The following is a 27,348-nucleotide window of genomic DNA, read 5'->3' as shown; positions in this document are numbered from 1 at the left end:
CAAAAACATGATACTTTCATTGATCATTCTGAATAATTTGACACTAAAGTGCTTTTATACTGTTGACACAGATCTTTAACCACGCTTGTCCAGTAGGGGCAGGATAGAGCAGTTCTTTTAAATATTCAACAATGTTTAAATCAGAAGTGTGCAGTTTATATCACATGCTAAATACTTTTTATTTAGCATTTTTAATGTGACTTTTATATAAAAATGTCTGATGAAATAATACGTCAAAAGAAATGATACACATACAATATGCATACTGCAGAAATAGCAAGAGTAGTTGGGCAGTATGCTGTGTGTGTGTGTGTGTGTGTGTGTGTGTGTGTGTGTGTGTGTGTGTGTGTTATTGTTCATGAGTAGTAGGTCAACACACTCTGGTGGTTTCCACGGATCAGGAGAGTCGGCGGGAGATTCTTCGTGAGCGAGTCCAGCCAGGCCATGTACAGGTAATCTGAGACCGAGCCTTTACGGGCGATGGGCATGCTCCTGAAACACACACACACACACACACACTGATCAGCGTACTGACACACACACACACACACACACACACACATGATACTGATGAGGATGTGACTTACACCACCACGAGTTTAGCTGCTCTCGAACTCTCCTGAAGAAGCTCGTTCAGACGCACCTGTCGGATCGTCTGTAGACGACAAAACACACACGGTTATTCAGCACAGCCCAGGTGACAAACACGTAATATTAAATGTATTAAATGTACTTGAGTGTGTTTTTAGTACAATACAAATATACTATAATACATGTTTAAAACATTTAACAGCACATCTTCAGAGAACTGTCTGAAACTCCTCTTTTTGCAAGAGTCATGCGTAATATCATGTTCTTCCTCAGTGTTCTGTCTCGTTTTATGTCTAAACATTCTTAACTCAATATAAATTTACTGGAGAAGCGAAATGACTGGAGATATTAAGTCTTGTTTACTGAAAAATTGTCAAAATTTAGTGAGTTTGTGCTTAAAACAAGAACAAATATCTGCCATGGAGTCAGAAAAATGATCTTGTTTTCCCTTTGAATTAAGATTATATTTCTGACTATATATTAGTTATTGTTTTAAGCACAAACTCACTAAATTTCGGTACATTTTTCAGTAAACAAGAACTAATATCTTCAGGCATCTTGATTTAAGAATGCTTAGATTTTGTGCTGGAAAACAAGACAGAAACACTGAGGAAGAACGTCTTTTATTTGTATGTTAGTGTGCAGAAAAGGTCCATATCTTTCTGTTAATCTTCTTGCCAATTCATGCGAGTAACTCAATAGCTTGCATTCCACTTAAAATCCACTCAAAAAACATCTTTTGTTAACAAACAAGTATTCATTACTTCAGTGAGCTCATTAAAGCTACCTGTAATTATTAGATTGTTTAAATTAATACATTTTTCGCTAAGTGTGATTTGTATATTCACATTTCTGAAACGCATTTTCCTCTGATAACAGATCATGCACTTTCTGAAATGATGTGTACTATACAAATAAATGTGAATTGAATTGAATTGAATTGAATTTAAAATAACTGGATTTCACTCAAAGAACAACAGTGAATGTGAGCAGCACATCTTTACCCTGAACAGAAGCACAGATGAAGCACTAATGCAACTCGTGTGTGTGTGTGTGTGTGTGTGTGTGTGTGTGTCCACCTTCTCCTCGAAGGTGTCGAGCTCGTGGTCCGTGATCTTCCAGGGATGCTCCTTCCTCAGAGCTTCGGCCTGGGTCGTGTCCTTCGAGCCCTCGTGCAGACGGAACGGCTCGATCATGTCCTGGAAGAGCTTCCAGCTGAACACACACCAGCGGTGAGCGAACGCAGACCAAACCAGGGCTTTAATTCACTGCGTGTGTTTTGTGTGCGTACCTCTCTACGCTGGGCCTGACGCTGAGGTCGGAGATCACCTGGATGTCGTCGCATTTGATCCTGAACTTCTTCATAAGCAGCTGCATTCTGGAGGAGTTACAGTGGAAACACACGCGTTACTACACTGTAGGGCTGGGTATTCACACACATTTCACAATTCGATTTGATTTCGATTCAATATATTGATTATTTTGGATATCAGGATCAATACATGGCAAATTTTCTCAAGGAAAACAAATCTCTTCACTAATGCTGTGAACTATGGGAGTCAGTTGTAGCCTACAGGCTTCATTAGCCTACTATAATATTGAAGGTAAAAATTAACTGATTTGTTTTCAAACACTTAAATTACACTTTTATTTATTTTTATAATAATAAAGTTATATGAACGTAAATGTGACGTTACATGACAGTGTTCACAAGCTGTTTTACTGACGTCTTTCCACAGTTGAAACACTGATTGATTCCATGTCACATGATACGGACTTCGATAAGTTGTACTCTATCTTTTAACACACTTTCAGAAGCTCATTCAAGTTTATCTCGCGCTGTAACTGGTGTTATTAAGGCGGAAGAGAAAATCATGTGCTTCCCTTGAGCTGAGCCAGAGCGATCTCACGCCACAGCGACAAAACGCTATTTATGTTGTTGAATTTCGTAAGAAAATGGACGTAATTTGAAATCTGAGACTTTGTTTCATATCAATAATAACGAAGCACAAAGATTATTGTGATTTATTGGATGCGCGCTACAATGTTCCATTAATTTATCAACTGAAAACAGGATGACTAATCGATTCTTGGGATTTAAGAATCGATATTGGTTCGTAAAAATGAGAATCAATTAAAATCGAGAAATCAATATTTTTTACCCAGCCCTACTAGCATCTTTCAGTAGTTGTTGTACTAGAAGCAGATCCACTGTCTGTCGTTCTATCGCTTCAGTGTCATGTGACTCCTGTCGATATCTTAGATGGCCGATATATATAATATCACACTATTTAATTTAAAAGCAGTAAAATTGGATGCATAACAATTGTTAAAATGAAATTATTTTTACAAATATTTTATTTAAATTAACCCTAAAACAGGCAACGTGACTCACGAGTCACATAGTTTTTATTGTCTTTTTTGGGGCCTAAGAACGATTTTTTCATCAAATCCTTTTATCATTTATCACAGCCTGGTCTGTCTTGAGTATGCTGGTCACATGATTTGCTTCGAGTTTTTTGTGATAAATTAGTCAGCCTGACCTAAATCCAACATGGCTGCCAGTGGTGCAGGACATTCAGATTTTGAGGAAAGTAAATATATATTAAACTTACTTTTCTTCTGGAAAAATAATAATAATACTGCTAACATTAATTGTGAACATTGTCTTAAAGTGCTGAAGAAGAAAATTAATTAATATGTTGTTCCTGTTGTTATTTAGCACGTTTTTAAATATATGTGACTCCTGAGTCACGTTGCCTGTTTAGGGTATAAAAAAGGGATTAACTCTAATTTTGACTATCTGTGTATTTTGAGTTTTTAATTCACTATATTACAATTAAATCCTAATCTAATCATGACAAACTATATATCGTTGGAAAGGTCTAAGACTCCTAAATAGATATTCTAGCTCTGTTTTTTGTTACAAATTATGTAGGGACAGTAATAGATGAATTTATGTCAAGAGTGCACCTCAAAAAATCTACATCGTAACAGGAGTTCTGGCGTTTGTCACAAAAAGTCGACGCACACACTTTTAATAATTGAAACTTTGGTTTTCATGCTAAAAGTTCATACTAAAACATATAATCTAGTATTTGTCAATAAAAAATGATAAAATAATATTATCCTCTAAAAAGCATAACATATATATATTATACTCTAAAATATAATATTATCTTTTTATCACCTTTTTTATTACATCACATATTTTAGTAGTTATCATAAATTAGGTATCATTTGAAAGCTTACAAACTCAGAATTCATCCTGTGAAAACCGCTTTGAAATTGGACATTGCGTTACCATAGAAACGGTAGTCTAAATTTTTTTCTCTGGCTCCACCCCTTTTGGGCGTAATCATGTTTCATAATTTATGATCAAAATCTTTTCTAATCTTGACAAAATATTGTCAGAAAGGTCTGAGTCTCAAGGTTTGATATTTTGTGACAGAAGTGATATTTGGACAGAAATGTATTAATTTGTTACAGCAGAATGCATACAATTAAATTCAATGGAATGTATGTCACCCGGTGGCTATTTCTGGTATTACGCTTAAACAGAATCTCATGGGAACTTCAAGTTTTGTGATATCAACTTCAAATTTGGAACAAAACATGGTTAGATATATGGCTTTGATTTTATATTAATTTTAGAGTAAAACATATTTTGTAAAATAGATATTTGATATAAAAGAATATTAAGTACAGTATATTTGATTTACTGTAAATTTAAACTTCCATAACTTTTTCATACTTTCATTTTTTTAAGTGCTTTCACTTCAGCAATAATCTGCAGAGTGTTTTCTTTAAAACAAGACCAAACTTAAGTCTATAACCAAAAGCATTCTTGAATTACTACCATTTAAGTCTGAATAGTGCATTTTAATGTCCATTCTCAAAAAGGGGGTGACAGTTAAGGGGTTAAAGTACCATTTTTATGGTAACGCAGGGTCCGATTTCAAAACAGTTTTCACAGGCTGAATCTTGAGTTCGTAAGCTTTCGAATGATATATAATTTGTCAACATTAGATCAGGAGAAGTATAGGGTATAATTGTTTTAAACATGCAATGGCAGTTACAGTTATAGATTTGGTCCTTTTTTTATACCCTAAACAGGCAACGTGACCTGGGAGTCACAACTCATAAAATCCAAAATATATAAAAATTTTCAAAAATTCTTTTGGATATGTTTTACTTAAGTCCAGATGATATAAAAAATTACATGAAATTATTTTTTGCTTATTATTTTCTACTCTTGCCTGTTTAAGGGTTAAGATATATTTTTAATATTTTATTTCTGTTTCTATTTTTTACATTTTATTCATAAAATTTATATTTATTTTGCATAATATTTACAAGTGGGCGACCGATATCGATTATCTAATTTAAAAGATAGTAAAATCACATGCATAATTGCTGAAATTAAATTTATATGTATTTTACGTAATATTTACTAAATTAGAAATAAATCATTTGAAAAGGAATTATATTAACAAAAAAATTTACTTTAAATTTTTTTTGTGAAATAAACAGACTTATATTTTAGATGGCAAATTAATGATTCTGTAATCTTATTCTAAAATTTTCACACCAAAAAAAAAAGAAACGACACATTGGGCAAACAGTGAAACTTATCGGCCAATGCCGATATATATAAATGTTAAATATCGGTCAAGGCCGAAATATCGGTCAACCACTAATATTTACTACATTAGGAATAATTAATTTGAAAATGAAAATATAAAATAAACTTAGACTTCAGACTGTGAACTAATGAAGACAAAGAATGGATGGCGTTGTCAACGCTTTCAAAATAAAAGTCCCACACAATTTCAAAATAAAAGTGGGCATATTGGCCAAACAGAGAAAATTATCAGAGATGCGATAATTAAAAAATGGCAAATATCGGTCGACCACTAATATTTACTAAATGAGAAATAATTAATTTGCAAATGAAAATATAGAAAAAAATGTAGACTTCAGACAGTGAACTAATGAAGATAAAGAATGTATGGCGTTCTCTACACTTTCAAAATAAAAGTCGACACATTGGCCAAACATAGGAACTTATCAGCCGATGCGATAATTAAAAAAGGCCAAATATCGTCCGATATATCGGTGGAGCACTAGCTGACATACTCGTCTTTGTCCTGTTGGATGCGTTCGGGCTGCCCGGCGATGAAGATTCTGAGTTTGCAGTCTTTCCACTTCTTCCGTGTGGTCAGAATTTGAGGCAGGAGCAGCGTGAGACCTGCGCACGAACAACACACACCGTCACACGTTACACCTCGCAGAACAGAAGAGCATGCCAGGGTTCCTGCTCACCTCCGTCATCAAACAGCCACCACACGTCGATCGTCCCTTTGCCCTGCTTCTTCTTGAACTGACTGCTGGCGTCCACCAGACGCTGGTTCATCTTCGCCAGATCTGATGTGCGAGGAACATCCAGAGAAACTGAAGAGGAGGAGAAGACACACAGTCAGCTTTATTTCTATAGTGCAGCTTCATCGTAACATACAGGAAAATAACAGAATCAATGATGCAAACCTCATCAAATATGAAACAAATTCCAATTCTGCTTAAAGCAATAGTGGCGTTATAGTTACAGAATATATTGGGTGTTAATATTTATAAATAACAAATCAGAATTTCATTGCAAAAGATAAAATTCAAATTGAGTAGCTTTTTTTTTTTCTTTTTTTTTTTTCTTTACAAATAAATGAACTTTTCTGAGCCGCTCTTTAAATTATTTCAACCAACTGGTGTTGAGATGTCCAAAAACTTTTATTTTCATTTTAAATAATATTGAAACCTGACTTTTGCTCAAAACATGTCCTGTGTATCTTACAAATTAATGCCACTTGTTGATATGCATGTATATATTTAAGAAATATTTGCATATATAATAACTAATTTTTCTTAAATATAAACATGCATGTGTGTGTATTTATATATACAACATAATCACACACAATACACACACATAAATATTATGTAAACACAAACCTTTATATCGGATGTGATGAATCGTTGCCCAGCACTAGTTAAAACACGTTTGCGGCCGCTGTTTGTGGTTTATTAGGCGGGTGATTTCAGACATCAGCACAAAAGACAGACAAATTAGGGTTTAATGAGGCGTTTGGAATACGAGCGCCTGCCAAATGTCTTGTGACAGGACAATTGAATCTGTTTCGGAAGAGGCAGTGAAGATAAAGATAATGTTAAATGCAGAAAGACCTGAGTCTGCAGCGTTTGAGCTCATTAAGACGCTCCGTCCTATTAAAAACATTCCCGTACGTGTGAGAGTTCAGGACAGAGACCAGACTGCTAGATTACAGCAGCACAAACGGCTTTACGAGGCGCGTTTAATCCGGTTTACTGGATGCGCTTGCAGAAGGCCTCGAGCACAGGCCTGCGCTGTGTTCATTTAATGGGCAACATTTAGATTGTTGTCTAGTTTCCAGTCCAAATATCAAACATTTCTTAAATCAAGGAGTAAAATTACATAAGATTTTAAGTCTAGTTTTCTGGGTAAATTAATCAAAATTAAGTGAGTTTTTGCTTAAAACAAGCAAAATTATCTGCAATTGGGTCAGAAAAATAATCTTGTTTCTGTTTGAATGAAGTTTTTTTTTTACCTCATTGGCAGATAATTTTGCTTTTTTTAAACATCAACTGGACAACAGGAAAACGACATAATAATGTAATTTTAATCATCTAGTAAATGCTTCTTGATTTAAGAACTTTTAGATATTTGGACTGGAAACAAGACAACAATACTGAGTCAGAAAAGCGTGTGTTTGCAGTGAGAGAGAGGAGTGTGGTACCGCTGCGGGTCAGCTCCGTCGTGGAGGTTTTCTTGGTTCTGTTGAAGAACCCTTGTGGCGGCTGGAAGTCGTTCTCCTCCATCTCCAGCGCCTGCTGCTCCATGACCAGACGCTCCATCTCCTCTGACAAGTACATGAAACAACATCACATTCTCATCTTTCCATTCACCTGTATTTATGATATCACATTAACACAGGGTTCCCACGGGTCCTTGAAATTTTGTGAATCTGAAAAATTAAATTCAAGGCCCTGGAAAGTTCTTGAAAATAAACACACACATATACAGATCCTTGAAAGTGCTGGAATTTATTTATTGCAAGAAGTTTTCTGGAACAAAATTCCATATTATTCCGCTAATGTGTTATTTCGCCAACACTTCGTGGCCTGTGCGCACTAGCTTGCTTGATTTACGTTATTTACTTGCATTTACGCGTTACTAGAGAATGTCTAATAAGGGGAGAGCTTCCACTCTCAGTAAACTTCCGTCTTCTGAACTGGTTGCAGTTCCACTCTGGCTCCACACGAGGGCGCTCACAGGACGAGTGCAGAATGAATGGAGGTCTATGGCGCTATACCCCTCAAAATCCACTTTCCTCAGGATATCATTTTTTGTCTATTAATTTAAATGTATTCGAAAGGAGAAGCAAAGAAATTACACACTGCTGGGTTTTAGATTTTTTAGAGTCACTTATTTGCTTTAAAAAGTCTTTTAAAATGTCAATGACGTCACACACATTGTACGACCAGAGATACTGCTTTACGGCAATCCTTCAGTCACTTTCTTTTCTCTCGAGGCATCGACAACACAGCTGACACATGCAAACACACATGCTAGAAGAGTTTTTGTTTTGTTTGTTTCTGGTCCCGCTTCAGATGCCACGATGCCATCAAGCGGTATCTCTGGTCGTAATCAGTCCTTCACTGACCAATCAGCGTTCATTAGCAGAATGCTAGCGTGTTATGGGCAACAACAACTCAACCTGTAAGAAATCGAAAGGACACAAGTACTCGTTCATTCAACTTTCGACCTATAACCCATGTTGAACTTGCAAAACCTACAATCAAATCTGAGATTTCTCAACGGCAATCGAGTGAAAAAGACACATTTAGCCGTCTAGCCCCATAGACTCCCATTCATTCTGCACTCATGGGCGATCGCCCCCAGTGGAGCTCTGGTGGAACTACAACCACAATTCGGTACAATAGGGAGTGGGCAGGCTCTCCGTAGACGGGCTCTGGCGTTACGTTAAGTGTTTCCCGCGTGAGGTACTTTGTGTTGTACGTTGCCATGACGTTCACACGTGCACAAACTACTGCAATGAAACCTCAAGGTTTGACAGACACACCGTAAGCGTATGTGCTCAATTGAAGATGCGCATGAACTACGACGGAAACACATTTAACCTTCATTAGCTGTTTATTTTGGGATAGCGCATTAAAAAACGCTGGATGGAAACGCCAAGATGTGTATAAATTCTAAAAATGTGCATTAAATACTTGAGACGGGTCATTTTTTTATCCGATAAGAAGACATGAGCATAAACTAAGAATCTCTCAAAGTCATGTGACTTTGGCTCAGCGTCGGCTGTGATTGGATAACTGGAGTAAACAGCGGACCAATGGCGTCGCAGCGTCTCTACTGTTGGTTTGGTGTTTCTGAAACGCCGGAGTCGAAGTGTGTGATCAGAACGATCTGGTGTAACTCCCTCCAGAGGCGTCTCACACACACGAGTGTGTTCCCGAACACCAGCATCCCAACGCCAGAGAACACGACAGCGCTTACTGTGTTTCGTCTGACGCTCGAGACACACTCGTTTATGATGGAGGGAGAACACACACATTACAGCAACTTACACTTTATTACTGATATTTTACACCAGGAAGTGATGATTATGTTCTCTTGAACGCATGGGAGGGAAACGCTGCTTTATTCACAAGTGTTTTATGTGATAATACTCCAGTTGTGTGTTAAATTCGCAACTTTGGATGGATTTGCCAGTTTGATGCAACCTGTAATCTTTCATTTATAAAACACATCTGTCACATGATCACACACACACTGTTGAGTGTTGACGTCTGGATCTGTCACATGATCACACACACACTGCTGAGTGTTGACGTCTGCTGATTCTGAGTTAGCTGTACCTTCTGCTTTGAGGATGTGAGAGATGTCCATGCCCTGATTGATCCTCAGTATCACCGTCCCGTGCTCGAAATCAAAGGCATCACTGCAGGAGAAGAGACCCTCGTGTGAGAGCGACACACACACACACACACACACACACAGACAGACAAACAGTTTGAGACACTCACTGTAGAATCCCGGTGTAGCTTTGGACTTCCTGTGGTTTAGTGGTTCTCCAATCACGCTTGAATCCCATCATCACTGTATTCGGCTTCATTCTGCCGAGTCCTGACGCCTACACACACACACACACACATGTACACGCACACACACACACACATGCACACACACACACACACATACATACATGTACACGCGCACACACACACACACACACACATGTACACGCACACACACATGCACACACGTACCCACACATACATGTACACGCACACACACACACACATGTACACGCACACACGTACCCACACATACATGTACACACATGCACACACACATACATGTACACACATGCACGCACACAACACACCCATACATCCACACATGCACACACACATGCACGCACACAACACACCCATACATCCACACATGCACACACACATGCACGCACACAACACACCCATACATCCACACATGTACACACACATTTGTTTCACTATATTATTAAGGACATTGCATAGACATTTTCTATGGCCTAACCGAACCCTGCCCTAAACCAGAAACACTAGATTTAAATGTGTGAGTGTATGTGTGTGCGTGCGTGTGTATGTGTGTGCGTGCATGTGTACGTGAGTGTGTGTGTGTGTGTGTGTGTGTGTGCGTGCGTGAGTGTTTGCGCGAGTGTGTGTGCGTGCGTGTGTGTGTGTGTGTGTGTGTGTGTGTGCATGTGTGTACATGTATGTGTGTGCGTGTGTGTGTGTGCGTGCGTGCGTGCGTGCGTGCGTGCGTGTGTGTGTGTGTGTGTGTGTGCATGTGTGTGCATGTGTGTACATGTATGTGTGTGTGTGTGTGCGTGTGTGTGTGTGTGTGTGTGTGTGTGTGTGTGTGTGTGTGTGATTGTGTATGTGCGTGTGTGTGTGTGTGTGTGTGTGTGTGTGCGTGCGTGTGTGTGTGTGTGTGTGTGTGTGTGCATGTGTGTACATGTGATTGTGTGTGTGTGTGTGTGTGTGTGTGTGTGTGTGTGTGTGTGTGTGTGTGTGTGCATGTGTGTACATGTATGTGTGTGTGATTGTGTGTGTGTGTGTGTGTGTGTGTGTGTGTGTGTGTGTGTGTGTGTGTGTGTGTGCATGTGTGTACATGTATGTGTGTGTGATTGTGTGTGTGTGTGTGTGTGTGTGTGTGTGTGTGTGTGTGTGTGTGTGTGTGTGTGTGTGCATGTGTGTACATGTGATTGTGTGTGTGTGTGTGTGTGTGTGTGTGTGTGTGGTCAGTCTGACCTGCAGTAGTGCTGCTGCTCCGTCTCGCAGGTTCTCGCTGGCGACCGGTGTGTAGAAAGCTTTGCGCTTGTGCTTGTGCAGCCACAGCTGGTTCTGCTGAGAGACGGCACTGATGTCCTGCAGACTCTTGTCACGGGGACCCTGAAACACACACACACACACACACACACGGGTTTAGCTTCATAAAGACATGATCCGCTGCCTTAAAAACAGAATCCTGTAGGAAACCCTGATGTGTGTGGGACAGGGTGTGTGACACAAACACAGATGTATTTGTGTGTGTTTGGACAGGAACGCCACTCACCACGAACACCTCACAGGTCAGACACAACCCATAGTTCTTAGTGAGTGAGTGAGCCATGTCGAGCAGCGCCGGTCTGGTTCTGGGCGATCCGGTCATCACGAGACACTTGGGTCTGCAGGACACACACACACACACACACACACAGGAGCAGTGAGACTCTGAGATCACCTGCACGTATCATCCGTGTGTGTGGACCCGCGCGCACCTGAAGTTCTTGATGTGGTCGTCCACACTGGATAAGGTCAGAGCGTTGTTCACGGCGTTTATGAACGTCACGGCTTGAGTGGACGAACCCCAGTTCACATCTGGGAGATCAGGAGACACCAGCGTCTATAACCTCTCTTTATGTGTTTACATCACAGGACGGACTTACACTGCCGTTCAGAAGTTCTGGATCGGTTTAATGTTTTTAAAAGAGTCTCTTCTGCTCAGCAAGGCTGCGTTTATTTGATTAAAAAAAACTGTAATATTGTGAAATATTATTCTAATGTAAATCATCAGTTCTCTATGTGAATATATAGTAAAGAGTAATGTATTCCTGTGATCAAAGCTGAATGTTCAGCATCATTACTCCAGTCTTCAGAGTCACATGATCCTTCAGAAATCACTCTAATATGAGGATTTGATGATCATAAACATTTATGATTATTATCAGTGTTAAAATTTACATTTTTATTTCAGGATTCTTTGATGAATAGAAAAGTTCATTAAAACAGCATTTATCTGAAATAGAAGCTTTTGTAACATTAAATGCTTCCGTTCAACATTTTGGGGTCAGTAAGAATTTTTATTTTATTTTTTGGGGGAAAGAAATAAAATAAATCAACACTTATTCATCAAGGATGAATTAAATTGATCAAAAGTGACAGTAAAGACATTTATAATGTTACACAAGTATATATTTCAGATAAATGCTGTTCTTTAGAACTTTCTATTGATCAAAGAATCCTGAAAAAAAAATATACAATTGTTTTCAACACTGATAATAATCATAAATGTTTCTTGATCATCAAATCATCATATTAGAGTGATTTCTGAAGGGTCATGTGACACTGAAGACTGGAGTAATGATGCTGAACATTCAGCTTTGATCACAGGAATACATTACACTTTACTGTATATTCACATAGAGAACAGATGATTTACATTAGAATAATATTTCACAATATTACAGTATTTTTAATCAAATAAACGCAGCCTTGGTGAGCAGAAGAGACTCTTTTAAAAACATTAAACATCTCACCGATCCAGACCTGTTGAAGGGCAGTGTGTGTTCAGGGATATGTGCGTTCTCACCTGGCTTCTTCACGGTGACGTAAATGTAGAGGAAGAACTCGATGCCGTATGTGACCAGCGCCGCCCACCAGTTAATCACGAACATCACGGCACAGCAAAGCACGGCTCCGAACAGAGACAGCCACATGTTGTAGTACTTATACGCCGGCCTCCAGCCTGCACACACACACCACAGGGGTTTACACAGTTCACTGAGGCTCGACTCTTCGTTTGTTGAGTGAATGTTGATTTATGAATGTTTATATATTGATGGGATGCAGGATAGATCGGCCACCAAATCGGTATCGGCCGATGTATGTTAACTTTAATGTTAGCGTTATCGGCCTGATAAGAACATTCGGCCGATGTATTAAAGCCGATAAATGACGGATTATTGTCTTCAGATGCGCACTGTTCAACATGATGGATTTGAAGTGCTTGAAATATGATTAGAATCACTTCAAAAAAGGAAAATACGGTTCAGTGCGACACAAGTCTGTCATATCGGCTACATAAAATCATAATGAGAACTTTGTTATTGTGTGTTTGGGACGTGGATTTTAATTCTGAGACTTGATAAAAATTTGGATTTAGATTTAACAGCATATTTATCGGTTATCGGCTTTCAAATATAACGGATTATCAGTATCGGCCAAAATGTTTATATCAATGCATCTCTAGATATTTACTGGAAAACAAGACAAAATTATTATTTTCAAAATAACTAAATATTTTTTGCAGGGCTCACTGGGTTGTGGAAGCGTGAGTGTGTGTGTGTGTGTGTGTGTGTGTGTGTACTTGTACAACTATCTTTGTGAGTTTTAGATCATTGGAGTGAGGACAAAGAGAGTAAAGTGAGGACATTTTCTCAGTCTCTGAGAGCCTTTAAAGGCCTGTTTGAGGGTCAAGACTTGGTTTTAGGGATAAGGTTATAATGAGGTCAAGGGTCGGTTTAGGGTCAGGGGTCGGGTTAGGCACTTAGTTGTGATGGGTAAGGTTAGGGTAAGCGGCTAGAGACTGCATTGAGTCAATGAATGTCCTCATAAAGATAGATGTTCAAGAAAGTGTGTGTGTGTGTGTAGAAGACTGGACAGGACCTGGGGATTTGGCGTACGAGGCGTGGAAGCAGGAATAGTTGATGAGGGCGTATGAAGCCAGGAAGAAGTTGGAGATGACGGGAGCGATGGTGTTGAGCTCAGCTGAGAAACAAACATCCACCGTTACATCATCACTTCTGTCACATGAAGCCCTTTAATCACCGGTATATACTCACCGATGAGGATGAACGCGACAGCGATGACGAAGGTCAGGAGGTATCCTCTGATTGGCTCGTTGTTTTTCCCGTGACCTTTGGCGAAGAACTTGAGGGCCGTGTAGATGTTGTCTTTGCACAGAGCCTGAGTCGAGACAGATTCACTATTAAAATCCAGATTAGGCAAGAAAAAAGTAGAATAAAGGCCCGTTCACGCCAAGGACGATAACTATAGCCGCGTTTCCATTACCCTTCAAATTGCGCAAATTGAAATTGCGAATTGAATATAAACGTAATTTTCGCAAAACCTCCCATTTATCGCAAAAAAGTTTTTCCGCTCGCATGAGGAGGTTTTTTCAGGCAGTTCGAAAAAGAAATATTTCGCAAAACTGCAATGGAAACAGTTTCTGCAGATTTACAGTCACCTGACGCAGATGACGCGGTGTGTTTGGACAGAATACGAGACAGAGTTCTTTATTAAATTCATAAAAGACAAAATAATTACAGGAATAATGGATTCTAAACCTCAAATAAATACCACAATCAAGACCTGGAAGCAGATATGAGGGAGAAACACCCAGAAACTCCTCATATGAGCCGCTCACAGTATAATAAGGGTCGTTCCTCACCATTAATGATGGGATAACACACATATATCTCCTTCCATTAATAATAATGGCCAGTGCAGTGGCTGGGATATAGTACAGAAACCCACCAACGTCTGTTGCCATGGTTTTTGGAATGATTTTACTTATCGCGAGAGGAAAAAATTAAGTTTTAGTCGCATAACATCAGTTAATGGAAATGCCGTCATTTTGCAATAGATTTTTGTCGACATTTAGAAAAAAATCGCAAAAGTTTGGCGCAAATCTGTAATGGAATGCCTTATGATAAAGATATCGTTCTAAATGTAAAAGAATAGCAGAGTCCACACTGCAATTAAAACTAAGATAGTTAGAATCACTCTCAAAATGATTTTTTCCAGCAGATGAACGATAAAACGTTGATAGCCAATCAGAATCCATCTTTCTTTAGAAAACTTGAGCATTTAAAGCAGCAGACGACAAAACTATAGCGTGCGAATAATAAACAGAATGATATATCATCCGCTGGTGTGGACGCTAATGTAGTTATCATTCTTGGTGTGAAAATTAAGTGTGTAGTTTATGTGTCTATGTGGTGTGTTTAATCTGCTTTAAGACAAACCGTGTGTAAGTTCATAAGTCGACAGCATTGCTGAGTATTTCCTCCTTAAAACTGCAGTGAACCAAAGACAGTCTCAAACACACGCTTTGAAATCGCTGGTGTTTCTGACGTCACAAACTACCTTGTAACCAATCAGATCAACGTGTGATCGTCAACCAGTGGATCTCTGAGCTGAGTGAGTGAGTGGAGGCGGGGCTCATTTGCATATTCATAGAACCGCGCATACTAAATGAGGCGAGGGTGTCGAGTTACATTTAAGATATTTTAAGGCATGAAGACATTTTTTTTCAAGGAAAACATGTAAAAAAAGAGATAAAATGATTGACTACAGGGGGACTTTACGGCTACATCTACTTTAATCTGGATGGCATTTGAAAATGCATCTTTTTCTCTACATTCTGGCCTTTTGTCCACACTAAGATGGCTTTTACGTCTCTCCAAAGTGGACACATTTAAAAATTTTGCCATTGTAGTTTGGAATGTAAAAACTGAAGTATTTGAAATCAATGACACACGTTTAGTCATATGACGCATATTTACCTATGCTTGTCTGTTTTATACTGGCATGTGCAATTTACTTTCATAAATAAGTCACTTGGTACAACTTTCATATTACATTCCTGCAAAGATGACAGAAATGTACCGGTACTTGTAATTGCAGCGTCAAAACATGTTGATTAATGTAGATCATGTAGCTTCTTTACGACATCATCCAGTCTTTTACTGTTTACTGTGTTTTATACAGTATTGTAAGATCATCCTATAAATGTCTATAACTGATCAGGCATATATTGGGTTTAAAGTTTGCATGAACTGAAAGTTGTGCTGTTCTTTTCTCCTCTATTTTATCGTATATCCGAGTGAACACTTCTGGAGCAAGAACAAATGTAGGCGGGGCTTGATTGTGTCCGTGGGGAATTGATTGGATGGTTGTGGTTTGCTATTGGTGGATCTTGTGTGAGTGACAGGTTGCCCCGCCCTCGTCATCAGAGAAGAGAAGAGACGCTGATGTTATTCTGATTCAAGATTCCTCATCCTTTGGAAGTGCATCGACATGAACAACACGAACCAAACTCTTCCAGTCCCAGATTAACTACAGTGTTTGAGGGCGGGGCTAAGAGACGCTGTTCAGCCAATCAAGACCACAGGTGGGCATTATGCAAATTAGTCACAAATCTGCATAGTTTCAGCAGAAAGTGAGACTGAATTACTGACAACTCATTTCAGTTCAGAATCACTATCACAGAATCACTTTGAAACTTTGCAGACCTTTTACATTCATAAACAGCTTTAATACACAATACATGAAAGGCAATATCCCAAAAAGGCACTTTAAATAGTGTGTGTGTGTGATCTCTCTGACCTGGAAGACTTTGGGCGCGCTCACTAGAGACGCAAGAGCTGAGGAGAGCGTGGCCGAAAACGTTCCTGCCGTGATGAGCGGTCCAAACCCAGACACTAGAGTCATTACCTACACAAACACACACCGGTGAGTCTCACTCTTAAAGGGATAGTTCACCCAAAAATGAGAATTAGCCCATGATTTACTTAAGCCATCCTAGGTGTATATGACATTCTTCTTTCAGTCGAATACAATCAGAGTTACGGATGCACTTTTATCATGGATGGATGCGCTTTCCCATTCACTGCCATTATAAATGTTTTTTAATATAACTCAGATTGTGTTCGTCTGAAAGAAGAATGTCATATACACTAGGATGGCTTGAGGGCGAGTAAATCATGGGCTAATTTTCATTTTTGGGTGAACTATCAACACACTCTTTAACTGTATTTCTGATTTATTCCCTCAGATGTTTATGACTCTCACCTGGAAGTTGTTCATGAGGCCGTAGTTGCATTTGCTGGTCTGGCAGATTGAGAAGTCGTAGCCCATATTACAAGCCGAAGAGAAGTTGCAACTCGAACCCACTGGAAGAGTGTCGTTGCGGTTCCCCGTCGCGTCTCGAACGACCGTGACGGCTGTCGGGAATCAGTGCAATCGCTGGGTTAGACGTCCAGACTGAGACTGGAGAGAGCAATTTCAAATGTGCGTTCAGGACTCACAAACAACCAGTGCGACGCCCAGGTAGGTTACTCCTGTGATGAAGATGGCCAGCAGCGTTCCTTTGGGAAGGGCAGCCTGAGGATCCTGGAAAATCAGAGGCAACCATGTGTGAAAATTTGAATTTATTAAAAGGACAACCCTTTGAGATGGGGGGTCCCAATAAGACATACAAACTACAATACAATACAATACACTGTTCAACATGATGATTTTGAAGTGCTTGAAATATGATTGAAATCACTTCAAAAATAAGAAAGTACATTAAAGTGCAACATGTGCAGCGCAAGTCTGTCATATCGGCTACATAAAATATAATGAAAACATAAACATTATAATTGTGTGTTTGGGACATGGCTTTTAAGGCTAGACACTACAGGTGAACAGGGTAAAATTTAAAATAATAGATATCACCATGAAACTATGGAAGCTTGATTCCGCCACAAAATAAAAAAAAATAAAAGATAATTGCGACTTTTTATCTCACAATTGCGAGTTTACATCTCGCAATTCTGACTTTATTTCTCAGAATTGCGAGATATAAAGTCAGAATTGCGTGTTTTTAAGTCGCAATTGCGTGTTATAAAGTCAGAATTCTGAGATATAAAGTCAGAATTGCGTGTTTTTAAGTCGCAATTGCGTGTTATAAAGTCAGAATTCTGACTTTTTTTCTCGCAATTGCGACTTTATATCACGCAATTCTGACTTTATATCTCAGAATTCTGACTTTATATCTCAGAATTCTGACTTTATATCACGCAATTCTGACTTTATATCTCAGAATTCTGACTTTATTTCACGCAATTCTGACTTTATATCTCGCAATTCTGAGAAATAAAGTCAGAATTGCGAGATGTAAACTCGCAATTGTGAGATAAAAAGTCGCAATTATCTTTTATTTTTTTTTATTTTGTGGCGGAAACAAGCTTCCATATGAAACTTCTTCAGTTGATTACTTACACAAGTATATAAAAAAAATGTATTACAAGTTTTAGAAATTTGTATGTTTAATTATGCAAATTAGGCATTATCTCATTAAATATGCCAGATTTTGCATATATTTTCGGTAGATAGATCTGAACATATGATAAAGCCAGGTGCAAAATAAATGAGATTTCGTCGTTAGCTTTAAATCCCCCTGTGGACATCTGATTGGTTACTGATAGAAAGGAAATGCCCATATTTGGGATAGCGTTGTGCAGGAGACTCGGAGCTTTACGTCAGAGAGAAAATTAAAGCACCATGGTACAACAATACTACTCGTGTTCTAAAGAGAGAAACCCGTAATTTAGAGCGTAAATGGAAACAAACTAATTTAGAGGTTTTTAGAATCGCTTGGAAAGACAGTACGTCACGCTATAAAAAGGCCCTAAAAGCGGCCAGGGCTGAGCATCTCCGCAAACTAATAGAAAATAACCAAAACAATCCTAGGTTCTTATTTAACACTGTGGCTAGACTAACAAATAAACAAGCGTCACCTGAACAAAATATTCCGTTACAGTTTAGTAGTAATGATTTCATGAATTTTTTCACTGAGAAAATAGAAAACATCAGATCCACAATTGTAAACGTTCAATCTTCAATCGCGCCTTATAATTCAGCCTCGATTATCACCCCGCAAGAACAATTACAGTGCTTTACAACTATAGAACAAAAAGAGTTAAATAAATTTATCATTTCCTCTAAAACAACAACATGTTTATTAGATCCCATACCAACTAAACTATTGAAAGAAGTGTTACCTATAGTGGAAGAGCCTCTCCTCAATATTATTAACTCTTCTTTATCTTTAGGTTATGTTCCAAGAACATTTAAATTGGCAGTTATAAAACCTCTCATTAAGAAACCACAATTAGACCCAAATAACCTAGCAAATTATAGACCCATTTCAAATCTTCCTTTTATGTCCAAAATATTAGAAAAAGTTGTGTCTGCCCAACTGGGCTCTTTCTTGCAAGAAAATGACACCTATGAAAAGTTTCAGTCTGGGTTCAGGCCGCATCATAGCACTGAAACTGCACTCGTTAAAATCACAAATGATTTACTTTTAGCTTCTGACCAAGGCTGTATCTCAATACTAGTTTTACTTGATCTTAGTGCTGCGTTCGATACTATAGATCACACAATACTCTTAGATCGGCTACAAAACTATACCGGTGTTCAAGGACAAGCATTAAGCTGGTTCAGATCATACCTATCTGACCGCTACCATTTTGTCTATTTAAACGGAGAAAAATCGATCATAACTCCAGTAAACTATGGAGTGCCGCAAGGATCTGTGTTAGGCCCTCTATTATTCTCAATATATATGCTGCCACTTGGAAATATTATAAGGAAACATGGAATTAGTTTCCATTGTTATGCTGATGACACTCAACTATATATTTCATCACGGCCGGATGAAAACGCTAAATTATCCAAATTGACAGAGTGTGTTAAAGATATAAAAGATTGGATGACGCACAATTTTCTTTTATTAAATCCAGACAAGACAGAGGTACTACTTATCGGTTCAAAAAACCGCCCACAAAACCTCCTTCAATACAACTTTAACATAGTAGGATGTCCTGTTACTTTATCCTCTACAGTAAAAGACCTGGGTGTTATATTAGATTGTAACTTGTCTTTTGAAAATCATATTTCATATGTTACAAAAACAGCCTTTTTCCACCTTAGAAACATTGCTAAGTTACGTAACATGCTATCTGTTTCTGATGCAGAAAAGCTAGTTCATGCATTCATGACCTCGAGACTAGATTACTGTAATGCTTTATTAGCTGGTTGTCCTGCATCCTCAATAAACAAGCTACAGTTAGTCCAAAATGCCGCCGCTAGAGTTCTTACTAGATCAAGAAAGTTTGACCATATAACACCAATTTTATCATCACTACATTGGTTACCTATAAAGTTCCGTATTAATTACAAGGTATTGCTACTGACTTATAAAGCCCTAAACGGCTTAGCTCCAGTTTATTTAACGGATCTTCTATCGCCCTATAATCCATCGCGCTCTTTAAGATCACTAAATTCGAGGCTTCTGGTCATACCTAGGATATCCAGATCCACCAAAGGAGGGAGAGCATTTTCACATTTAGCACCAAAACTCTGGAATAGCCTTCCTGATACTGTTCGTTGCTCAGATTCGCTCTCCCAGTTTAAAACTAGATTAAAGACGCATCTCTTCAGCCAGGCATTCATATAATATTTTAATCTTACAGTTAAATCCGGTCTCTACTTCATAAACGCCAGAGGAGAACTGGCCCCCGACTGAGCCTGGGTTCTCCCAAGGTTTTTTTTTCTCCATTAGGTCACCAGTTACCAGTGCTATTGATCTGCATTACCAAACGTGGATGTTTTACACCAGAAACAAACACTGATGTACTATTTTATTTAATACTGTGAAGCTGCTTTGATACAATCTGTTTTGTGAAAAGCGCTATATAAATAAAGTTGACTTGACTTGACTTGACTTTACAGCGACACCGGTCATGACAGACTTCAGTAAACAGACGGATCTCGGTGTGTCGCGTTGGAATGCTAACTTCCTGGTAAATTCGGGAGAAACTCACTGCCGCAAGTAAACAAAATGTAATAAAATAAACATCTAAATGTATATTTTCAACGTTTTCTTTATAGCAGCTTGAAAGAACACATATTGAAGGAGTAAACTAGCCCAAAATCTCAAAACTGATCACTGCATGAAAAATCAATGTTTTTGCCTGCCGTGTCTCGCCTTAATGGTGAGACTTTTGCTTTTGCAATCAAAAAATATCTAAAAATAAGAAATTTAGATTTATTGGCCAATATATCAGTTATCAGCTCTTAAGTATAAACAGTTATCGGTATTGTCCAAATCATTTTCATATCGGTGCATCCCTGATTTCATATTATAAATGTACCAGACACTCGCTCTTACTTTCAGATCTCCGGAGATGTTGGCTCCAGCCAGGATCCCAGTGGCTGCTGGGAAAAAGATGGCAAAAACAGAGAAGAACGTTTCTCCATCCCGGAATTCCGGTAGAAAGTTTTCCTTTGCGATGGACTCTGTTTCAGAAAGAGTTAGACTGATACTTTAGGCCTCAGATGGGACTGTTTATTCCTAACATCTCATGCACTAATGACATCGTTTCCTGCATGACGCTCCTCTGTCTCACCTTTATAGTTGAAGAAGCCTTTGGAACGCTTGTCGAGTGTGGAGGGAATCACTGTTCCCACAAATACGTTGCCAATGGCCAACAGCAGGATCACCAACAGAGCGACCTGAGCCTATAGAGAGAGAGAAGGTTCTTTAACTCCCATCAGGCCAGCCAAAAACTCAATCCCAGCATGCATCTGGCGTACCTTTGCCTCCCACTCCATCCCGGCCACAGTGATGCCCATCAGCAGAACCACCGTTATGCAGCCGATGATCCTGATGTCATTCATCGGATCCACTATAAGGGCGTCATTTTCCTGTAAAGAGCAGATATTCGTGTCCATAAACATCCATATGGATTGGTGGTTTATCCTGCATCCAAACACAACCAGCTGGTGACCATGTGACATGAAACACTGTTTGTACCTTGAGTATCTCCACCACAGTTTCAGCAAACCCAACGACATACATGGCCACGGCCACAGCGTTGGCGAACGCAAAGATCAGGCCGATGGATCCTCCGAACTCAGGGCCCAAACTGCGGGAAATCAGGTAATACGCTCCGCCTAAAGCACACACACACACACACACACACTCGTCAGCTCAAGACTGGACTCTGCTGTTTCTCAGTTAAAGTGTTGAGGCTTTACCTCCTCGCACCACACCGTTGGTACAGATCGCTGACATGGACAGACACGTCACGCTGGTCACCACTATGCTCAGCAACACAACCACTATTCCCAGACCTGGAACACACACACATTTTGTCAGGTAACTTGAAATAATAACTTTTTATTCCTGATATGTGATCATTTAATAGGACTTTCCTGTTTTCCAGTATAAATATCGAAACATTCCTAAATCAAAATACATGTACTGGAGAATCAAAAATGCATCATAATTAAGAGAGTTTAAGCTCAAAACATGACCAAATATCCAACAATGGGGTCAGAAAAATAAACTTAATTAAAGGGGACTCCGTTGGCAGATATTTCTTCTTGTTTTAAGCTCAAACTCACTAAATTTTTATGGATTTTGCTGATTTAAGAATGTTTCGATATTTGTTCTGGAAAACAAGACAAAAATAATGAGAAAAACCATCATTTTTCACATCCTGAATAGATCAGATGAGATATTTCAGTGGATAACGACTTAAATGAACAGATATTTGTTCTTGTTTTAAGCACAAACTTAATTCACTTCATTTCAATGCATTTTTCCAGAAAACAAGACTTAATTTCGCTGATTTAAGAATGTTTAGACATTTGTGCTGGAAAACAAGACCGAAACACTGAGGAAGAACATCATGAATAGATCAGATGACACATTTCAGTGGATAACGACTTAAATTAATCTTAAATCTGTTTCTTTTGTGTTCCACAGTAATAAGAAAGCCATATGGGTTTGGAAAGACGTGATGGTGAGTAAATGACTGAATTATTACTCACATTTTCACAAACACACATACGTTTGTTTGACTATATCAGTGAGCTCATCTCATAAACTTAGATTGTATTTCCATCCGGTTCCTAAGATTTTCAATCTCCTAACCCGACGTGTGTTATCAGTGTGTGTGTGTGTGAGTGTGTGTGTTTGTTCAGCGCTATAATGGGATCATTGAGGACTAAAAGCGCTCATGGCCCGCAGTCTCTCACACCTCATAAAACACGTAACGGCGGTGAGTTTCTGATGGCCTGTAATGTGTTTGGCCTGAAGCTGGAGGTGTCCGACTGGAACTGAACTTCTCAGAACCGGCAGAACTTTCACAGAAACTCAAACCTCTTCTGCGCTGTTAGTCACGCACCATTAAACTCCAGCGGTGACCTTCAGAAATACTAAGTAAGAAAAGCTTTTTTTGCAGTGAAGACCAAATAACTTTAACTAACGTTCTGTTAGCGTTACTGGAGGAGCGCTCTGAGAATATCCGGGATGTTCTTCACACTGAGGAGAACTTGATGACTTGTTGAGTGTGTTTTCTGTGAGGAATGTAAGTGTGTTCAGGGAAGGTTTCTAAACACATCTCACCTATTCCTGCTTGTCCAAACACCCAGGACAGCCGGATGAACAGCATCACACCCCAGATATTCAGCATGCATCTCACCTGCCGACACAACCGTACCATCAAACACATGATCAAACTCATTCTCATCAGATATCGTTTCTAGGGCTGCACAATATATCGAAATTATTGAAATATCGCAAATGTATATATCGTGATATGCATATCGCAGCGGCTTGCAATAACTGGAGTCATGAACTAAAGACAAAGAAAATCACTCACTCTCGGCTGAATAACTTTAGTAGCTTTAATAAGAATCAGGATATATTTAACTCATACAGTGAAAACTACAGTGTTTATTTTTACATTTGATTATTCAGTTTGTGTTGTTTAATAACCCTAATGTAGGATAACCTGAACCCCACTGATGTTAAAATAACACTTCTTATATACAGTAAAACACTGATGTTCACTTTCAGAAGTCACAAAAAGAATGTGAAACACGCATGTAGGTTATAGAATAAAAGATAATTGAAGTTTATTTTACACGCTTTAAGCATTATCGTATCGAATATCGCAGTATTTAATTATATGTAATGAATCGCAGTATCGTGCAGCGCTGGCCGCTCCTCGACTCACCAGAACTCCTTTGATCCAGCCGAACTTCACCACTCCTCCGCTGTCTTTCTCCTCGAGCGGGACGACGGACTCCACGTCTCCCAGCGTCGAACCGTCCGCTTCTTCTCCGTCCTCGACCGGACTGGGAAGATTAAGGCCTCCATTCTGACAATAATACGATGAGCAGGGAGTTAAAATCACACACTTTTGGGTAGTTGACACGCTAACCTGAACACACTGTTTTATAGTCAAACCAAAATGTATTCAGACACCTTTAATATTTCTCACATTATCAGTTTATTCGCTATAGTTTAGAGAATGGTGATAAAATATGACAATAACTCAGAGTTGATGTTTGACTGGTTTTGTCCGTCCTTCTGTTAGACTGTCTCACACATGAATTATGTTGAATATCTGTCAGCTGTTAAATTTAACTACACAATTAGATAATACCAGTTTAGCTCAACCAATCACCAAGCAATGCTTCATTGTGTTCAGTCTGTGTGTAAAAAGAGCATTAGCAATTAAAGAAAACACACTTCAGCAAAACATGATCAGCTCAAAGTGTCTGAATAATGTGTATAAATGTCACTGGTAGTCTCTGTATGAAGAGTTTCTGGGTATAATATGTCACAGTTTACTTTATTCTGCTCTCCTCACTCACACTAATGAACTATAGTGTCCTGATCACACTAGTGAAAAAATATCAGAAATTATATTGTTAGTACTTGTAATATTTGTACTTTAATACTGCAAAATACTTCAGTATTTTTCTGACTCCATTGGCAGATATTAGTTCTTGTTTTAAGCACAAACTCACTTCATTTTGATCATAAAACAAGACTTAATATCTTCAGTCATTTCGCTTCTCCAGTAAATGCATCTTGATTGAAGAATGTTCCTATATTTGCATAATTTGGAGGTTCTGTGTCTTGAGGGAGTGATTTACAGCGTCTGTGACTCAGAAGAGAAACGCTTTAGATGCTCATAGAAACTCAATCGCAGAGTGACTTTGCTGTGTTCGTTTTCCTCGTTTGCCTCTTGCATTAGAAAGTTTGAGCAAGTGAATTGGAAGTATTCTGCAGATAAGTTTCTCTGGCGTCTGGACTGCGAGCTTTCTGGATCAGCGTAAACTTTTTAGCCCTTGTTTGCATTAATTAGCCGTTTATGGCCAGCGGATCAATGCATCAGATCGTTACTCATAAACCAAGTGCTTTTCTCTCAGGCTTTCTCATTAGGGGGGTTATTGATCCTCGTCTGCGACACACACTCATCACACCGCTGGGGTCCAAACCCTGAGTCATGAATCATGTTATTAAAATATCATCCGTGAGCATTTCTTGCTTCGTATTGCAATTGATTTATATTGTTAATACAACCCATGTTCACATGTTTTGTAAAGGTTCTCTCAAAGTTATGAACAAACTTTCTTCCAGTAACGTTAGTATAACGTTCGTTCAGAGTTATTTGGTCTTTAATAATGTTTTCAAAATGTTAGCACAAAACATTATTTATGCAATGTCTTTTTCTGAAACGGTTTAGTTGGATGTTCCTCTAACATTTTTTTACGTTTTAAAAGTAAAGTTTCCCATAATGTTTGCAAAATGATAAAATGGAATGTTCCCTTAACGTTTGCATAACCTAGAAATACATTTTTTTTAATTTTCTAAAAAAAACTTAATGGGAACATTAGTAAAATGTTCTTAAACACTGCAAAAAATGCTTTTCTTATTTAGTATTTTTGTCTTGATTTCAGTCCAAATATCAAAAAATTCTTAAATCAAGAAGCATTTACTAGAGAAATTATGACATAAGAAATTATTACTTGTTTTCTGGGGAGAAAAAAACAAGCAAAATGATCTGCCAATGGAGTAAGAAAAATAATCTTAATTCAAATGGAAAACCAGATTAAATAGAAAATATAGAAAAATAATCTTGTTTTCCATTTGAATTAAGAATTTTTTCCTTTTGAATTAAGATTATTTTCTTACTCCATTGGCAGAACATTTTGCTTGTTTTTTTCTCCCCAGAAAACAAGTAATAATTTCTTATGTCATCATTTCTCTAGTAAATGTTTCTTGATATAAGAATGTTTTAGATATTTGGACTGGAAACAAGACAAAAATACTAAGTAAGAAAAGCATTTTTTTGCAGATAATGTGTGAAAATAACGGTTTCGAAAAGGGGTTTCGTCATAGAAGCAGCATTTTTTCTTAGTTTGAAGATAAACGTTAAAGGTTATGTTCTGGAGTGTGTGTGTTGCGTTCACCTTCTGGTGGACCTGTGGAGTGTGTGTGGAGTGTGTGTTGCGTTCACCTTCTGGAAGACCTGGTGCAGCTCCTTGAGGGACGGCCGGGACACTCGGGTCCCGCTGATGCTCGCGGCGTTCCGGTAGAAGTCGGCGTTCGGGACCCGGTCCAGAGTGTCGTGTCCAAACGCGCTGGCGACTGACGCTCGAACCGCTCGCTTCTCGCCGTTCCGGAAGCCGTTGCTGCAGAACGACGTCTCCTCGTATTGAGGAGGATCATCTTTAGACCTCGCAAACCCGGGATTCTCCATCAAGCCACACAGAACGCTGCGTTTATGTGTGTGTGTGTGTGTGTGTGTGTGTGTGTGTGTGCAACTCGTTATATAGTTCACAGGTGGATCCTGATTGGTTGGGAAAGTGTTCTCGCTCCATCAAAAATTAAAAATTAACATGGATATTATTAGAGACGGCTTTATGATTTATGAGTGTTTTAATGTTTATGATGTCGATGTGTGTGTGTGGAGGTGTGATGGCTGGTCATGTGAAGTGTGTGTGTGTGTGTGTGTGTGTGTGTGTTAATGAGGTTAATGTAAAGCCAGTAACTCGCTCTGGGCGCTTCTGACACATTACACACATACTTCCTTATTGCCTGTGACTGATGGGTTGTGTAATGTTGTGACTGTCTGGTTTGACTTTGGAAAGATTTCGCTCCTGTGGGATTAATAGGAGAGTTCACTGAGTGACCTCTGATTGGCTGAAGGTGATGTGGGCGTGGTCGTTTGACCTCTGACCCTGAGCTGTGGATTTTAGGCCGTTCATGTGTTTGACTCCATCAATCGAGTGTTTTGCTTTTGTGTGTGTGTGTGTGTGTGTGTGTGTGTGTGTGTGAGTGAGTGAGTGAGTGAGTGAGTGAGTGAGTGAGTGAGTAAGTGTGTGTGTGTGTGTGTGTGTGTGTGTGTGTGTGTGTGTGTGTGTGTGTGTGTGTGTGTGTGTGTGTGTGTGTGTGTGTGTGTGTGTGTAATAATATAGAATTCATAGACAATTGGAAAAGTTTTTGGGGCAAACCTGACCTGTTGAAAAGAGATGGTATTCATCCCTCCTGGGATGGTGCTGCTCTTCTCTCTAGTAATATGGCTCATAGTCTTAGAGCTCAAACATGACAATCTGGGGCTCAGGTCAGGAAGCAGACAGACTGGCTAAACCGACTGTCTGCTAGCGGCCTCGCGTCACCAAGGTCAGATAAATCCC

General features: G+C 38.9%; 1 protein-coding gene and 1 long non-coding RNA gene across 2 annotated transcripts; one reads left to right on the top strand and one right to left on the bottom strand.

Annotated features, from left to right (window-relative positions):
* Window positions 1–356: 356 nt before the first annotated feature.
* On the bottom strand, window positions 357–26,411 carry slc12a1 (solute carrier family 12 member 1; the record flags this gene model as incomplete). The annotated part of the gene is made up of 26 exons (XM_081372177.1): window positions 357–492; window positions 588–655; window positions 1,671–1,806; window positions 1,883–1,969; window positions 5,731–5,842; window positions 5,917–6,045; window positions 7,419–7,541; window positions 9,565–9,647; window positions 9,733–9,839; window positions 11,002–11,142; window positions 11,306–11,417; window positions 11,511–11,610; window positions 12,602–12,757; window positions 13,678–13,779; window positions 13,854–13,977; window positions 16,402–16,509; window positions 16,867–17,018; window positions 17,103–17,187; window positions 21,017–21,144; window positions 21,255–21,366; window positions 21,442–21,552; window positions 21,662–21,801; window positions 21,886–21,981; window positions 23,261–23,336; window positions 23,874–24,017; window positions 26,169–26,411. 26 exons carry the CDS (start codon window positions 26,409–26,411, stop codon window positions 357–359), a joined length of 3,111 nt encoding a protein of 1,036 aa, XP_081228303.1.
* On the top strand, window positions 16,407–22,757 carry LOC308694579. The gene is made up of 4 exons (XR_014030622.1): window positions 16,407–16,527; window positions 16,850–17,124; window positions 21,023–21,787; window positions 22,619–22,757. It is a non-coding gene; the product is annotated as an uncharacterized lncRNA (long non-coding RNA).
* Window positions 26,412–27,348: the final 937 nt, after the last annotated feature.

This window comes from Scardinius erythrophthalmus, assembly GCF_964197995.2.
Source record: "Scardinius erythrophthalmus genome assembly, chromosome: 8".
Lineage (NCBI taxonomy): Eukaryota > Metazoa > Chordata > Actinopteri > Cypriniformes > Leuciscidae > Scardinius > Scardinius erythrophthalmus.
The sequence above is the reverse complement of the archived record's forward strand: the minus strand, read 5'-3'. Positions and strand labels throughout refer to the sequence as shown.